This window comes from Macrotis lagotis, chromosome 4, assembly GCF_037893015.1.
Source record: "Macrotis lagotis isolate mMagLag1 chromosome 4, bilby.v1.9.chrom.fasta, whole genome shotgun sequence".
NCBI classification, from domain to species: Eukaryota; Metazoa; Chordata; class Mammalia; order Peramelemorphia; family Peramelidae; genus Macrotis; species Macrotis lagotis.
This window is the reverse complement of record NC_133661.1, coordinates 209,062,339-209,080,612: the sequence shown is the minus strand read 5'-3', so window position 1 is coordinate 209,080,612 and position 18,274 is coordinate 209,062,339. Positions and strand designations below refer to the sequence as shown.

Sequence of the window (18,274 nt, the reverse complement as noted above, 5' to 3'; positions counted from 1 at the left end):
GGAGTACCTGAGTTCAAATCTGGCCTCAGACACTTAATAATTACCGAGCTGTGTGGCCTTGGGCAAGCCACTTAACCCCACTGCCTTGCAAAAAACCTAACAAAACAAAACAAAAAGCCCCCATGAGAAATGGATACTTTGTAAGAATAGGCATAATCACAGCTAATGTAAACAAAAGCCATGAATTCTTTGTATAGCAACAAATCTTTCTTGAGTGAAGATTTAGTTATTTTCATTTTAGTTTAAGCTGCAAACAAACATAATTTTTAGTTAGGTTTCTTAGCTTTCTGTAGGCTCAGGGGAAAGAAGCTACAATACATGGGTAAGTATTTTAACTAGAAAAAAGATAAAGATGGAAGTAAATGTAATTCTGAAAATCCTCCACCCTTTACCATTAAAAAAAAATGCTCTTGTGTCCACTGCTGAGATGAAAAATAGCTAAAGGATTTTCTTCTTTTCTAACTAAATCTCTTTCTTTTCCTTGCTATGCATTTATAAAGTCCTATGAGGATTTGTTTAGCATAATACTTGAGATATTTCAGATCAGATATGTATGTAGTATTAATATAAAAAGATCTCTCAATGCTCTTTAAATATACTCACAATAGGAAACTATACATAGAAATTATATATATATATATATATAATATGACTACAAACACACAAATTTTGTGTACAGAATGATGGTTTTTAAAAATTGCTTTGTCTGTCTCATTTTGAGATCTTTAATCTAAAATTTTGTGTGTGCTTCTTTTGCTCCCTATCTGCCATTTTTTGCTTCCCTGATATCAAGATATCATTTCTATGAGGAAAGGATGCACACTGGCAGTAATGACAAATACAAAAGTGAGTGCTCAGTATTTTTAAAAGGAAAAAACAGAGAGAATTTATGATATAAGATTGCATCAATCAGGTATTTAACATCTTTAAATAATGGAATATTCCATTCACTTAATAATGAGTGATCTGATATTTAGTTCATGACTTTTTCTTGACTGTTATAAGATACTGTTTTAAGTCTCACTTGAATATAAATAATGTATCCTCCCATGACATAGATTACTTATTAGAGGATTAAATAATTTGTTGAAGTTTTCTCATTATTGTGTTATCAGTATCTTTTTAAAAAAATCAAACAGTTCAGAGATAAAAGGCATTTTACTGTGATTCATTATATACCCTATTTCCATTTGATTTCCTCTTTGTTTTGTTCTAGCTTATCCTATTCTATATACAGTATTTTGCTTTCCCCTAAATGATATCTGACTAAAGTGAAGCAAAAATTAGATGATACAATGAAGCTTTGTAGCATCCTCTCTAGTACCTGTCACAGGCTCCTTCCCACAGCAGATAATGAAAATTCAAAGTCAAACCATTTAACTTTAAGTAAATGGAAATGAATTTCTAGGGAAGAGATATTTTTCCTCTATGAGAAAAAGGTGCCATAGTGCATTGACAACAAGGATAAAGATGTAAATATGTAATTGTGATAAGTGTCTGTATGTCATCAACCTATTCTCAATATTATTTCCATTTTAAAGTTACCATATAGTCTTGAGTTTCTAATTTTTTGTTTTTTATCATTAAAATAGGAATGTATTCAGTTTCATGTTTCAATAACACTGATCAACTAGGGCACTGAGTACTTTAATCAATATAAAAACAACTTTTGGAATATATTTCAATACTATCCGGCAACCTGACAAAAATTTTAGCTGAACAATCTGAGACAAAAAATGATTGTGACTAAAGAAGAGACTTTAAACTAAAATTTTGCTTAAATTGTCTAATGAAGATCAAGAGGCATATGAGTGAAAACTTTCTATATGTGCCACTAAGGAAGAAACTTTCTCTAGGATGTAAGTCATATATACAAAATTTTACATTTGGCAGTAAAAATTTGACACAGGTTCATTAGGCAAATTACTGAGCAAGTGCTCTATGCTCAATTTATAAACACCTTTGTAAAATATCAAGTGTCTTTAAGTCAAGAACTCTGTTAAGTATATCTCTATATGCATGCATACATGAATACATATATATTTCATAGGAATGCTGAAGAATTGCTTCCATTTCTACAGAAATTTGGAGTTTACATTGTCCTTTCCTCACAATAATCCCAAATGGTGGATAGCACAAAAATTCCCCCTCCCGCCCCATTTAATGGATGAGGAAATAGCCTCAGAAAAGTCAATTGCTTTGTGTATCATCATATAAATAATAAATGTCAAAACTGGGACTCAAAGTCAGGTTCTCTGACTTCAGATCTAATCATCAATTGTGGTTATTATTATTATTGTTATTATTATTTAAAATCAGGATTTGTAACTTCATCTGGAATAGGGAACACCTTTCACAGATTGAGATCTTCATCTCATCTCTAATTTATCATCTTAAAGGGTTAGCTTGAGTGGGTAAATGACTTTCCCAAAGTCCTACAAGTAGTAATGTGTCAGAAGCACTTGAACTCAAGTGCTTCTGACTCAAAGACAGTACTACCATCCTGCCTCTCATTCATGAATTATTATTCTGATAACTATATATGCTTGGCATAGCTTCATCTAGACTACATTTGCATGTGTCTAACAATATAGCTTCCCTTATTTCTGCTTGGAGAATGTTCATAAACTGACAGTAATTTATGACTTTGCCTTCTCTTTTTGCCAAGACAATTTTTGCTTGCCTAACTTCAAAGGCAGGAGGAAGAAGAAAATGTATTTTTAGAAAAACTATTCATTATGAGTAGTCCAGAATAACTATTTATAGTAGATCATCCAGAAGAGTCAGGAAGATGTGTTTTGCCGTCTTGCATCTGAAGGCTACTAGCTGTGTAAAACTGGGCTAGTTGATTATATTCTCACTGCCCCTAGTAATAAGCTATAAGTTGATAGTAGAGAAAATTCCTCACATGAAAGAAATGACAAGTAGATAAATATATGACTACATGTTATCCTTAGCATTTTGGGAGTCAGAGGAACTGAATAGTACCATTTTTATCCAAAACTAACTTTATGACCTTGGGGAAGTCTAACCTTTATGGGTCTTAATTATGATGACGATGTTGAGTTAGTTGACCCAAAGGATCCCTTCTAGCAATAAGACTCATGTGTTTGTTTGCAAATTGTTTTCATAGAGTGCCAAAGATATATAATACCTATCTTTTGCTTTTTATAGTATTGTGATTTAAATAGTAAAAGGTAGAAATTCATATTTTTTTTACACTTGCTGAAGTATTTACAGTGAAACTCATTTGTTAGAACTTCTGTTTTCTTGGCCAAATGAAAGCCTTTCCTTTTGGTTCACTTGGCACATTATACTGCTTGTGGAACAAGATGATACTGCTTGGAATCTTCCATTCCATTACAGGGACTAGAAACACAGATGGGGAGGCTAGATCTTTTGCTGTAAGAGATCACTAAATAGTTAATCCCAAAGTGGATTGTTAGGCACATAACCTTTGGATGATAAACCAATTATTTAGATAAATGTTATTTTTTTTAAAAAACTGCCCCAATTGAAGTTAATTTTAGCCTCATTTCAGGTCCTTTACTGAGATAATTTTGATGGACACTCTGTGCTGCCAAGAATTGACCAAGACATTCAGAAAAGAAGGACTAACCCAAGCCCTAAACATCCCAGACTTTTCCAGATTCCTTAAGCTACAATGAACTTGGTCAAAGAGCTAACATTTAATTTACTAAATATATGACAAGCAGTCAAAGGGTCTTTCAGAGCCTTACTCATATATTATGAAAGACATTTAGAGAAAGGGGAGAATGGGGACCTGAACCTCTCCTATACCTTTCCCTAAGCCATGCTCATTTTAATGGGAGTTTGAACGAGAAGTTATCCTTGTAACCCTTTCAAAAACAGTTCTTTAACTCGTATCTAGCCTGAAAGACTCCATATTTTGGTACTTAAAAGAACTGGCATCCCCAAAATATAAACAAGGTTGGATAATGAATATCAGTGGACTAGAAAATTAATCCTCCTTGTGTGGAAGGAGAGAGCCATAATTCACTTAGGCACCTCAGCTCTTAGGTTATAAGATCTTCGGCTAACTCGTGGGATCCATTCCATACCCCACAGATGCTCATTATGGATTCTTTTTATGTGCAACATGTGGGGACTAACCAGTTTCATATCTCCTGGTATTATCTGCCGTCCAAAGCATTTTGTTTGAGAATAAAATGGAAACGCAGCTGCACTCTTGGCGAGAGCCAGAATGGAGACTCTCTTCTGCAACGGGGAGTTGGGGGGGGGGGGGGCTCGGGTTAGTCGGTGGGGAGATTCTCCTCTAGCCCCTCGGGGGCCTGTAAAGATTTGGATATCTGAGAGACTGACCAGGACGGGCTTGGGCGCAAACATGTAAAAGAACGCGTCTTTGTGCAGTTCTCATTTTCCTCAGAGCCAGAGAGGAAAAGGAGATACTCTAGCCCGGGTCCTGAATGAGAGTGGGTAGGAGTCTGGATCCCGAATCTCTTCCAAATGGTCGGGCTACAGTAGGCTCCTTTTTGCTCCCGGCCCTTGAGACGTCTTTCTGTCCAATTGGTCTCTTCCTCCCATTGCCTGCTCCTCCTCCATCCCCTACCCCCGCCAGCTCCAAGGGTTAAGCAGGTGCAGCAGAGTTCCAGCCTCTATTGGTATTCTGCCATTGGTTGAGCTGCCGGGGCACTAGGGTCTCGGGCACTGCGCTCCGCCGAGCCTTAAGTTGTGGCTCACGCGTCAGACGCAAATGCCACTTCTCCACAATGCCTACCCCACCTACCCCCTTCCCTCCCCTCCATACCCCTTTCCTCTGATCCGCTGTGGCTAAAGGAGGAAGAAGAGGGAAACCGTATCTGCGGCAGTAAAACTGCGGGAATAGAGAAGATGCCTCTGGCCGGACGGTAGCAAAAATAATCTCACACTGCACCACAGTCGACCTTTTAGCCCCGAGAACCTGCCTCCTTCCACTAATCACCTCCCACCCTTCTTCTCCTCACTTGTCCGTTGAACAGACAAACCGTTTGCATGCCGGAAGAAAGAGAGAGGAAGTCTGGCGATGGGGGGGGGGGGGGGGTCCTGGCTGGGGGGGGTGGGGGCAGTAGGCAGAGAAGTCAAACCCCCCTACTAGACACTTACAATGTAAGAGACTCGCCACTCCGCCCCGCCTCCCCCAAGAAGTATTTCTGTGTCATTCTACAACTACTTCTCCCCCCCCCCCCCCAGCTCTAGACACCCCACCAACCCCAAACCAGATGTGGAAAGAAGCACGGAAAAACCGAGATTTATGCACGTGCTATTTATTGCCCCCTTGTTTCTCGAGTGATAGAAATGTGCAGAGTTCACTTAAGTTCTGACTGTGAAGACCCTATTTAATCAGTAGAAACGGATGTTTGTTAGTGTAGTTGGGGTGAAGAGGGAGGCATCCGCGTACATGCAGCCTCCCCCCATTCCTGCACAAACACACAACGTACCTCACAAGTTTGACTAGCAATAACATTGCTGCACACTAGGAGGGGGAAAGAGTCAGTTCTAGTGGGAACAAACTCTACCTACCACTGTACAAAAACGACTCCTTTGAAAATCTCCCCGTTCGCAAACCAGTAAGTTATTGAGAAGAACTTGAGCTACGCGAACCTTCTCACTTCCACTGCTGCTTCTTGTGGCGGAAGGGGGACCGAGAAGAGGACCCTGGGGACTGAGGGGGTGGGCTTTAGCCCTAGTTGGCATACACACAGACTGTAGTTCAGGTTGGCTGCTTCGGCGACAGCGTTTCTAGATAACTGTTATTTCTGTGAAGAGAGAAGGAGAGAGAGAAAAGAGAAAGAGAGAGAGAGACAGAGAGAGAGAGAGAGAGAGAGAGAGAGAGAGAGAGAGAGAGAGAGAGAGAGAGAGACCTTTCAAAGACTTGCACTTTTGGTAGAAAGCGCGCGTGTGTTTGTGTGTGAGTGAAAAGAGGGGGGCGGGAAAGAAAAGGCAACCTCGCTGCCCATCATTCCCTTGCACCGTCCAAGTCATCGCAAACCCTCTCAGTACATCCTTCCCACCACCACCACCTACCCCGCCCCCCCCCCCCCCCCCCCACTCCTCCCGCTCTCAGCTGGGATCTGGCGTTAGAGCAATTGCAGCCTCTGGTAGCAATACCACTAGAAACAGGGGGGAAAGGACCAACCTTTCCTCTTTTCCCTCCTCCCCCCCCCCCCACCCCGCAAAGAAAAAAAAAACATCCTGACACGTTTCCCTGTTTGCAAGTCTCTAGGATCCCCTCCCGTCCCCCCCATCCCTAACCTCCTTCTCCCAGCACCCTCCACCCTACTAGCTCAGATCAAAGCGCCTCTCTCCCTCTAGTCGCTCACAGTGGCCGGCGCTCACTAATGGGATTGCAGGCTGGTGCCTGGCTCCGCTGCTGCTGCTGCCGCTGCTGCTGCTGCTGCTGCCGCCGCCGCCGCCGGAGGGAGAGTCGCTGTCAGCTTTCGCCCAGACTCGCCGCGCCCGGGTGCTGAAGCCGCGGGGATGATCAGAATCTTCCCGGATTTCAGCGTGCAGGTGACGGCCGCAGCAGCCGGCGGGGCAGCTGCTGGGGTGCCGGCCGGGGCAGGCATGGGAAGAGCAACCACCGCAGCCAACGGCAACCCGCAAAACGTCCAGGGCATCACTTCCTACCAACAGCGGTGAGTAGTCAGGACAAGAGGGATTGGGTTTTATTTTTTCAAGGTTGGGGAGTAGGAGGGTGGGCGACGACTCTAATATCCAATTGTTTCTGTTTTGTTTGCTTTAACATAAATGCATATTTACATACATCAACGTGCTCCTCTATATAGATATTTTCTTAATATAAGAAAATGGGTGTGTATGGGGAGAATTCAAATAAAAAAAGCCCTCCAGTGTATCGTATGGAAGTAAAATGGTCCACATAATACTACTCTTTTGCCACCAGACCTCTTAGTTCTCTTTTCCCCCTGGAAAGTAGTCGCCTCTCTCAGTTAAGTACTAGATCTGGTTCCAGGTGCTTGGCAAAGTTTGGGATCCCATTCCCTTCCAGCGGAATTTCTCAATGTCAATGCCTGGGACAGATCCCGCTCTAAGTGGCAGCCAGGGGTATAATTGATCACGGTAGACTGATTGATAATTTGTTTTCAAACAGAATAGGAACGATTTTCACGTGTAGCTGCCGACTTGCAATTCTACATAATAGTGTTATCATGTCACCTGTTACTACGGGGAAATACAGCATGAAATCCGAGTCTACTCTGCACTGTGAAGTATTCATCTTAAACGCATTATAATGCAAATGTGTAAGATGCAGAGACAGGGAGTTAGGAAGCAAATCTTCCCAAGTTAGAATAAGTAGTAAGTGAAAATGCAGTTCAAAGCCATCCTTGGTTTGATTTTGCCTTAAACCGTTATAGATTTTTGCCACAAACACAGCTCAAAATCATTTAACATTCAGTTCACCTTAGAAAGAAAGGGGGGAAAAATTCAACTGGCCCAGAACACTAAAGTTTTCCTTAAAAAGAATTTAGGTGATCCAAGGCTTTAAACGAAAATGTAATCCACAAAAGTGCAGCTGAGAAAACTAATAATCTAGAATGTAATTTAAACATTCCATGGGGATGGGAGAGTGCTGTTTTGTGTCCTTGTGATGAAAGAAGGGGAAAAAGTTAAATTAAATATTTGTATTCCCACAATTACATAGATATTGGACAAAAAAATCCAATAGCATGTAACTTTAAAAGCATACATACCACATAAATCAAAGAACAGTTCTCTTTTCTTTTTAGTATATTATACTTTAAACTTCATGGGTGGGAACTTGTTACTTGAACTAACAGAATTTGAAGCAAAAAAGTAAAGACAATCTTTCATCCTCCTTTATTCTCTATTTCCTACCCAGTAGTAGTGAATGGACTAGATCAAGTTGGGGGAGGCAAAGGGCAATTGAGTATTTTCCAAGTTGATGTCCACTATATCAAGTATCCTGCAAGAGACTTTTGTATATACTTTGCTTATTGCAAAATAAGTTCAAAAAGACATTCTTGGAAATAACTCAAAAAAGGATTCTTGGGTACTTTTCCTAGCCAAAGAGACTTTGGATTGAAATTTTGTTTTCAGTCTTGTTTCACTCCAGCGAACATCCGAACATTTAATACAAAAGATCTGGGAGCCTTTCAAATATAAAGGACCAGAAAAGAGTTGGGTTAGGGGTTTTCCTTTTCATGGTCCCTGTATGATTTTTTTTGTCACATATAAAACATTTAAATGACAATAGGAACTGGCGGTCACTTTAACTAGGAAGTACAGGCAACAGTCACAATAGTTTGGTCTGTGAAGTGGGGAAGTCAAGGGTCAGAAATGTCAGATTGGCTTTTAGACAAATGAAAAGAGTCTCTGGAGAGCTTAAGCTCAAAGTAATGTATCAACTGGGCAGCAAGTGCATTTTCAATGCTTTAGTTTGAATTCAATAGTTTGGTGTTGTCATTTGCTTTCAAAATCAGTACAGAATATAGTCATGCAAGACTAAAATTCTGGGTTAAATTATAGACCTAGCCAGTGCCCCTCCACCTGTTGAGGTGCATTTGAGTTGTTGATTAGAACCCCTGGAAAAGACTAGACATCTTACATGCTTCGAATTGTGACAAGAAAAATGATCCATCAAGCTCATAAATTCCATTTCCACTTTATAGATTAAGATTTTTCACACACACACACACACACACACACACACACACACACACACCACTAAATACTCCTTCAGAATATACTTAACTTTTAACTATTAGCCTTTTGGGAGGAGCATTACATTATTACTGGGGAAAACCACTATAGCTTTGAAATCTGTAGCTGCCTTTGTTACCTTCCTTTTATTTCTGACCAAACAGGGATGACACCTGTTACTTTTCAGTTTTATTTAATGCAAGGAAGGGAATTAGCGTTTCAGTGAAGCAATTAAATTCAACAATATGTTTTTGTGTGTAAATGGGGAAAAACACCTCTACCATTTTCCGTTACTTCTTCTGGAATGCTAACAAGCAAAGGTTTGAGTTATAGAATCCAGAGATGTGCCCTACTTCATGAACAGGGTCTCACAGGATTTTTATGTTAGTCTTTTGGTGTGTGGGGGAAGCTTATGGGTACCTAAATTCATGTGACATGGGCATTTTAATTTAACTAAGATTTGAGTATTGAGAGATCATAATTTTGGAGATGGGAGGGAGGAGGAAACTTTTTTCATTTTAGGATTTACAGAGCCCAGAATTACTTGGGTTTTTTATTCAAGTAAGCAGATGCCTCTCCCTGCATTGTCATCTTTGGTGAGAAAAGCTTCTTTTGTAGGGCCAATGTACCACTGGTCCTACTGCCAAACTTTGTTAATTGCCAACTTTTTTTTTAACCTCCCTGCTGGCCCATTAACTGTAATGTTCTGCCAACCCTATAGTCTCTTTTCTTTCTGTTACAAAGTTACTTCCATCTTATCCTACCTGTAGATTTCCCTTTGAAGAAAAACTTGCAAGTCTTGGAATTGAAATATCTCCAAATAAAACTTTCACCCTAGTGAAATCTCTCATCCCCCAAGCCCAAGAGTTTAACTAAGTAACTCCCTCTTAGATTTAAAATAAAGTCTTAAAAATCCTAGGAAAGGGAAGAGAATTTCAGATTCTTTTTTTCTCTCTCCCTCTCAGCCCTCTTTCCCTAAAGGGGGTGTGTTACTCAAACCTCATTTGGTGTGTGTGGTGCCAAATGACAGCTGCACCCTCTGTGCAAAAAGCTGTGAGCGCAGTGTCGCAATTCCTTCTTCCCCTCAGTTCACAGGGATGTTTGCGTCCCAGGTGGCTCAAATGTACTCTGAATTTCACCAACGCAAGTTTGCCCTTCCAGGCTATGTACGTATGTATATGTATACAATGCAGAAGAACACATGGGCTTTGGGACATGACATTCACTTATCCTGTCCGAGCACATTCTTGCAAAGTGTGATTGCAAAGTATATACAAAAGTATCAGAACAGAGACTGGACATAAGATGATTTTCTCCAAGTCTACAATGCTTAGATGTACACAAGCATACATTTGTTTTCCTTGCCTTCTCATGCATACTTGGAGCATGTGTCTCCTATCTCCTTTCTTTCTCTGTTGTTGCCTTTGAGTCTCTCTCTCTCTCTCTCTCTCTCTCTCTCTCTCTCTCTCTCTCTCTCTCTCTCTCTCTCTCCTCTCTCTCCTCTCTCTCTCCCCCTCCTCCCTGGATCTGACACTCCAGAGAAGGGAAGTGTGTGAAACTGCAACTGAGTGGCGTTGTTGCGCCGGCAGCGGAGCTTCCCGGTCCCCTAACACGTGAGAGAGAAAAAGAGAGCAGAGAGTCAGCATTGCTGGGGGGAAAGCAGCTGGAAAATGCCCAGAAATACTTTCACAGCGGTCAAGCCAGAAAACCCCCGACTGTCCTCTCCACCCCTTCCCCCACGCCTCCCCCCAGCCCCCACCCCCGCGTCCGGCCTAGGCCCCAGCTGCACCCCGCCGGTGGCGTGTGTGTCACACCTGCTGCCAAACCCAGGGTGTGTGTGTGCGTTTGTCTGTGTGTGAGTGTGAGGGGGCGATGTCCAGGGCCAGGCTGCCCGCGGGTGCCGCGCGCCTGCCTCCCCCCGCCGCCGCCGCCGCCGCCGCCGCCGCTGCCTCCTGCCTCCTCCTCTTCCTCCTCCTCCTCCTCCTCCTCCTCCTCCTCCTCCTCCTCCTCCTCCTCCTCCTCCTCCTCCGCCTCCTCCTCTTCCACCACCACCGCCGCCGCCGCCGCCGCTACCGCTGCCGCTGCCGCCGCCGCCGCCGCCGCCGCCGCCGGTCGCCTATCTCTGCGCTGGGCATGTCTCGGGAGCCGGAGCTGCCCGGCTTCTCCGCGCTCTGCGGCGCATGGACGGCGGCGGCGCTAAGCCAGGAGGCAGCAACCTGTGCCGGGGGGCACTTGCCACGCGAGGACACCTCGGGCCGCCCGCAATGCTCTGGCCTCACTACTTTTCCGTAGCCTTCCTGTCTCACCACCATCGCTGCCGTCGCCTCTGCTGCTACTGAGACACACGCACGCACACACACTCACACAGACACGCGCGCACACTCACACACATACCCCCTCCGTCACACACACACACACCCCCCAAATCAGGAGGGGGGGAAGAGAGAGGAAAAAAAGTCAGAGAGAAAAAAAAATCAGGAAGATGGCGCCCACCAAGCCAAGCTTTCAGCAGGATCCTTCCAGACGAGAACGGTAACACTTTTCTGTTTATTGAACCTGCTGCTGCCGCCGGGGCTGCCGCCGCCGCGGGGCGGCCCTCCTCCTCCTCCTCCGCCGCCGCCGCCGCCGCCGCCGCCGGCAGCTCCCCTCCCCGGGCCGGGAGCTCCCGGGAGGATGTCTCCAAGCTTGCGGATAACCCGCTAGCTCCTGGGGCCGGTGAGCCGGGGCTGCCCCCCACCCCCGTCTACCGAGGCTGCGGCAGCGAGTGGTGCAGCGAGCGGCGGCGGCGGCCGAGGAGGAGGAGGAGGCGGAGGAGGAGGAGGAGGAGGAGGAGGAGGAGGAGGAGGAGGAGGAGGCAGCGGCGGCGGCGGCGGCGGCGGCGGCAGCAGCAAGTAGCTTTAGCAGTCGCACCTCCCCGGCTCAGCGAATAGAGTGTCATGCTGAGGGAAGAAAAAAAAAGAAAGGGGGAAAGGGGGGGGGGTCTACGCGTGAGCAGCGGTAGGGGATGGGGGAGAACCTGGGGGATCCCCGGGGCCGCCGCCTCGGGTCCCTTGGCAGCTGCTCTCTAGGAAGGGAGTGGGGCTGGTGAGGGAGGAGGGAAGCAGAGAGGAGGAGGAGGACGGCCGGGGGGCGGGGGAACGAGAGAGCTTGCACCAGGCCCGTCATGTCTTGCTAAGGGGCCGGCTCTGCTGTGCCGCTCAAGTGCAGCTAGGCCAAGCTGAAGGAGATGGAGAGCTGCTCTGCTTAGCACGACAAAACTGCACCCTCAAAACCAACAACAGCCACAACCACCACCGCCACCACAAAACCGAGTTGTAGGTTTCTCGGTCCTGCTTGCCACTCCCACTCTCTGCTCTCCTCTTCCCCCTATCATTCCCCTAACAAAACAAATAAAGCAAAACCCAAACACCAAATCACAAAACACCTCTGGCAACAGTTGGACCATAAATCTTCTCCAGTCCCTCCCATCAGCTCCCCCCCCCCCCCCGCCCCACTTTAGTTACGGTTTGGGGAGTCTGTTTCCAAAAGTTTCTGCTGAGAATTCTATACCCAGGCACGGACTCAGCCTGTCTCTGTGAAACTGGTTGAACTAGAGCACCAAAAAGGAAAGGAGTTTCTGTTAGAAGTATAGTCAAGTATTCAAGTAAATATTGTTGTTAGACTTCAGAAGGACTAAACGATCTCTCCAGAGGTCTTCCTTTCTGCAGTCCATCCAGACTACTCTGTTTGGAATCCCATTTACTATTAATTGGTCCCATTAATGACATTAATTGAGTATAATAGAGAGGGTTGAGCAAAGTGAATCTCACCCTGTGTTGAAGGGAATCTTCAATGAGAAACTATTTTGAAACTCATCTGATGCCACCCTTTATTTCAAGGGAAAACAGAAATACAGCCAGACATAAGGTCCCATACAGACCAAGAGGAAAGTGATTGCTTTCCTCAGGATTCCTTACAAGTGAACTTATGGGAGGGAAGTACCAAGAAATCCTGTGGTTAATGGTAAAATTTAATGATCAAGGGACAGTTTTTATTTTTTGGTCACGTGGCATCAAAAACATGTGCGGTTTCAACAAAAGTTAACAGGGAGACTTGTAAACACTTCAAAGAATTTTTATTGTATTATTTTATTCTTAAACTTTCATTTCATGTCAAAGATAGGAGAATCTTTTTAAATCTTAATAGCGATACATGTTTATAACTTCAGAAGTAGATAAGTAGTCAACTGACCACTTATGTATCTTTGATGACTAATCAAAAACATTTTTGATTGTATGTGTATACATATATTTCCTATTTCAATGTGTGCACGGTCTGTGTAATTATTTTACTTAAATATCACTGTTCATCAGATAACTCATATGTCTTGGTTTGAAATTTTTCTTTATAAGAAACACTAAAGTTTTTATCATTTAGAAACCATAAATCCATTATTACATCAGTGTAATGAATGTTTTGAGAACAAAAAAAAACCCAAAGCAGACTGTAATCTTCCTTCCTTCCTTCCTTCCTTCCTTCCTTCCTTCCTTCCTTCCTTCCTTCCTTCCTTCCTTCCTTCCTTCCTTCCTTTTTAAATCTAATGTTGTGTTTAGTAGTGAGTATATTTGCTGGGACAGCTTCAGTAATCTCTCCAGCAGAAGCATATTTGTGTGCCATTTTGGGAATTTCTCTGAGATAGGAATCTTGAAGATAGAATTAATTTCTAGGGGAAACTTCATAGCCTGTGCATGAGTGCTTTCTTTATCACCTGTCTCCATTTGGCATTCGAAGAAGGTAAATCAAAGTGCGCGATTTGTTATTCTGCTCCACTTGAGAGCTGAACTAAATAACACTTGGTCTGAAATTCTGATTGAAGTTGTAGGAGGATATACTGTATTTAATTTAATGCCCTTTAATAGCATCTTCTTGTTCAGCTCTGATGCTGTCATTTTAAAGGTTGGATCAGAGTAGGCTTACCCTGTTGGGAGTGGGAGGAGTAATAAAGGGGAAAAAGAAAGGGTGAAGTTAAGGAAAGGAAGGAAGGAAGGAGTTGTAAACTAAATTCTTAAAACTGTAATAGCTACAAAACTTGGCCTGCTATATCCAAACAGTTGTGTGCCCTAAGGGTTCTCTTTGTGATCAGGGTTTAAAAGGGTCCCACCACTTTAAGCATAAACATTGCATGTGTTTGTTGATTTGATTTTTTTTATCCAGAAATGGTATGTCAGATGGTTTGAAAAAGGATGTTAGCACTTTATAGCTATTTGCCCCAGTGAAGTACCCTCCTCTCAATATTTATTTGAAACTTTTTGAAACTTTAATAATATTTTCAGGACAACTGTTGCATACAAGTGTGTTTAAATAAGAATATTTCTTAAGTGCTTATTTTAGGTTGTGTTCTCTTTTGTGGATGAAAAGTGACCTCAGATTAGTGATTTCAGAAAAACTGCTGTTTTAGTTAACATTTATTACTGTTCAAATAAACTAATAATCAGAAACCTGTGGAGGAAAAATATTAGCTTTAAAATCACTTATCTTTATTTATGATTGGAATGTATTAATGTACTACAAAAGAATTTTTCTTATATATTGATAAAGAATCAAAATATGGGTTAAAATGTTTTTCCCTTACCATAGCTTTTGGTTAAGTCCAAATGCAGCTTCATTTTCTTTTAGTCTTCATATTACTTATGTAGATCCTGAAAGAACTATTTAAGAAGTTATAAGTTTAAGCTCATGAATTTCTTTTAAACTTCTGTAGGTTGCAGATCATATAACCTTAGCCTAGATTTTTTTTCATTATGTGGATATATATCCAAGAAAATTAGAGAGACAGAAGTGTCATACAGGTGATATGGCTGTGCTAGTTTGCAAAGCATATCAGAGTACTATTGGTTTAAAGTAAAAAAAAAATACCATACCTATTTGGGGGGGGGGGATATTTCTACGGCATAAGCTTAAACACAGCAGTGATAAATGATGATATGCATTGTCTAACACTTGCTTTTATATAAATAGCTCCACAAGATTGCCTAAATGATAATCGAAAATATGAAATAGGGTGGCCTTCATATCACAAGGCCAAGGGTCTACAAATGGAAAAAACTGAAATAATGAAATATTTCCAAGGCAACAGACTGTCAACAAGAACTGTAATGCATGAGCATATCATGGAGCTACCAGAGAGGATATTAGATCTTATGGCTTTAGAGCCAGGAGTTATAATGACCTTTATTAAATAGCACCCTCCCACATTACAACATCCTTTCTGATTTCTGATTTATGGATTTCTAGTCATAGAGCTATACAAAATTTGAAATATGTCAGCCTCTTTGATTTGTTATTTAAAAAAACCTTTAGAATTGACATTAGTTGGAATTTATATTTGATTAGGATTTCATAAAGACAGAATGTATAGAAGGACTTTTTCAGTGCCTAATGGGATCCAAAGTAAAATTTTTTTCCTCAGTGACTTTTTAATCTTATTATTTAATATACAACTTTTTGTTTCTTACTAAGTTATGTGAAGTTAATGTCTCTTTCAGGAACAAATACTGTGAGAAATATGTTGCACAGTAAATATGTCCCAAGAAATGGTACAATTTGGTATTTTAGGGGTATTAATTTTGAGTTTCTCCTCCAATGTGCTACATTAATTTTAACACAATGTCACAATGGTAGCACCCAGTAGTGGAGCTATTTTTAAGAGAATGTCAGAATTTCCATTAACCCCTTGACTCTTTCTCTCTGCCTCAGTTTTTAGTCTGTGATCCACTGGAGATTTCAAGTCACATTGGCTTGAAACTGGACATTAGGAATGCCAGTCTTATGGAAATTTTGTTTCCTGTCAGGCATGTTATATTCTTTACAAAAAGAAAAACTGAATCTTTTTTGAGTCTTCAAATAGTTGTTTTAAATTAAGTTTTTTTTTCCCAATTCTTTAGACAATTACTTTTTGAGATGAAGAAAGGGAAAATAGTCCAATTTTTTTTTCAAAATTCACTCTGTAATATGTTACATAACCAGGCTCCCCACAATGTCCTTTATAAAAAGATTAACTATTCAACTCTTAATTTTCCTCTTATTTTCCTAAAGTTCTTGTAAGCCTCTTCTTTCTGCAGAGTTCCCCTGAATTCACCCATGAGAATAGAGCAGCTAGACCCTTACACTCTCTTGGCATAGCCTTGAAAACCAGTAGAAAGGTGGAGCATGTAGGAAGCTTAGTCGTTTTGTGCCTATGAAACAGCAACTAACCCACTTTGATTGATTGTATTGATGTTCCATTGACAAAGCTGACAGGCCATTTGTTTAGATGTTGTGTAGACATATCTTTAATTGCTTCAAGTTGAATTTGGCTCAAACTTAGGAAAATTTATTATTTTTGGAAAAAAGATAAAACAGTTTTTTTAATAAGTCCACTCTTTAAATTTAAATGTTATAAAAGTTTGCATAATGCAATTTCAGATTTATTGTTTTAGTGTTATATTTTTTGTTTGATAAAACATAATTAGAATTTAGAAGAAAATATACTGTTTGCTTTTCATTTAATGCCAATTTTGTATTTTCATAATAATGGTGAATCTTTTTCTTCATTGGATACCATAATAAACCAACTGTAACTGAATGTTATTTTTTACTGCATCAAGCCCCATTAGTGTGAATAGGATGTTTGGACTATTAAGTTTGATAGAACCATACATATTTAGAATAATTTGTAATAATATTAGCAAGAGTACAGTGCATAAACAGGATATGGCTTGATAAAAGTAAAGTGATTGCTTGTACATCTAAAATACCTATGGTCTTGACAAGACCAAGCACTCCTTATAGTTTTTGTGTGACTAGATTTTTCATTGTGGGTAAAGTTCTAACTGTGGTCTTGATTGTAAAAGTAGGAAGAGCAAGAATAATATTCATTGCTTCACATAAGGCCTATAATCTAGATACCTAGCATTCATTCATTCATTCACCAGAATTTATTGGGCATTGTATTCTGCTAGGTGTTAGTGTATGTGCTGTGTTTCTTTTATCCCATGAAAATATTTATCTTGAAGGCAAAATTGTATTAGTATTGAAAATATAAATAATAACACAGACCCATGGACATCCCTCTTTCTACATGACTTTATAATAAAATAATTAGAGCACAAGCCTGACAATCAAGATTATTACATTTCTGAGATTGGTTTTATTTATCTCGATAGTAATGTGATCTAGGTGTGGGTCAATTAACTCATATAAAACTTTAGTTAATATTTATTAACAAAACTGACTTGAGATGCTTTGACAGAATTAAGAAGAAAAGATTCCATATAACTATAAACAAAATAATAATAAATGGAAAAAGTTTGAGGATAGGATCACTTTAAAAAAAAATCAGTAATATGTGCAGATGTAGAAAGTTACCCTGATGTAGCATCCAGAGTCTGACAACTCTCTCAGGCTAGGGATTTTTGAATGAAAGGTACAGAACTCCTAAGACAAAGGTTCCTAATACCATAAGGTCTGTCATACATTGGTCTTGGGAGGGCATTCAGGATATCTCTTTTGCTTCATGAAAACAACAGTTTACAAAATAGTAGTGTGAATTAATGTCGAGCCAGAGATAGGAGGCTGGGCATTTTTTTGGGGGGGGGGTTAGATGGCACTGCTACATCATGTACTATAAATTTTCTTGTTTTGGTAGTTTTGAGTCATATGTCTGGAGCACATATCCAGACCAGCAAGTCATTTCTATATAGCTGCATTTACAGTGGCAGAACCATATTCAAATCAGTAAATCCATTGGTCACGCTTATTTCCATTACTTTGTGGTCAATTTGACTGGTGCTACTGTGTATATGCTACTAGTGCCATATGTAGGGGCTCATAGGTTTGTCTGAAAGTTATGGTTAGAATAATTTGCCAGTGGCAAGCACAAAAAGTATCAGAGGGAATTATATAGAGAACCTTAAGATGGGGAAACAACTTTACATTTCTGAACATCATTTTAAGCATAAAAATTTAAAATATGGGCATGGGAGTTGGCACTATTAGTCAACTGTACTTATAATTACATTAAAAAAAATTAAACCAGTTAACAAATTATAAACACTTTTTCCTCCCCAAGACCCTTGAGAGATCTTGGGTGCCAAAAACCTTGTCTCTGATTGACTTCTTGGTCATGTATCAAATTTTTGATTAACTTTTTGACCAAAATTTTGACTTACAAATTTTTGACCAATCAGACAGGGGGCAGACTTTTTATGTTTTAAAACTTTACTGGGTTTATTCATCACCTGTATCATGAAAATTCCCAGTATAGTGTTAAGGGAGTCAGTAAGAGGCATGAGTAAAAGAGAGGTGGCAAAATTTAAAAGTCCTTGGATCATCATAAAATAAACATTATCTGAGTAGTTAATTATCATCAATCTTTTCATGAAGGAGGAAAGTGATCTGACTTTAACATCTAGGTTAAATCCAATTAAAACTCAGGAAACATCACTTTTTTTAAAAAAAGTAGAGAGTGGTATACTACTTTTTTATTGAATACTACCTCATATTTTTTTTTTTTGGATGATGGGAGCTTTACTGCATAAGACGCATGACATATATT

General features: G+C 40.8%; 1 protein-coding gene across 1 annotated transcript in view; it reads left to right on the top strand.

Moving 5' to 3' along the window:
* The first annotated feature begins 10,787 nt into the window (after window positions 1-10,787).
* The window catches only part of NPAS3 (neuronal PAS domain protein 3), a 1,122,614-nt gene continuing 1,115,127 nt past the window's right edge, over window positions 10,788-18,274 (top strand). The window contains 1 exon segment of the mRNA XM_074235345.1: window positions 10,788-11,232. Coding sequence (XP_074091446.1) covers window positions 11,183-11,232 — 50 coding nt within the window. The 5' untranslated portion in view covers window positions 10,788-11,182.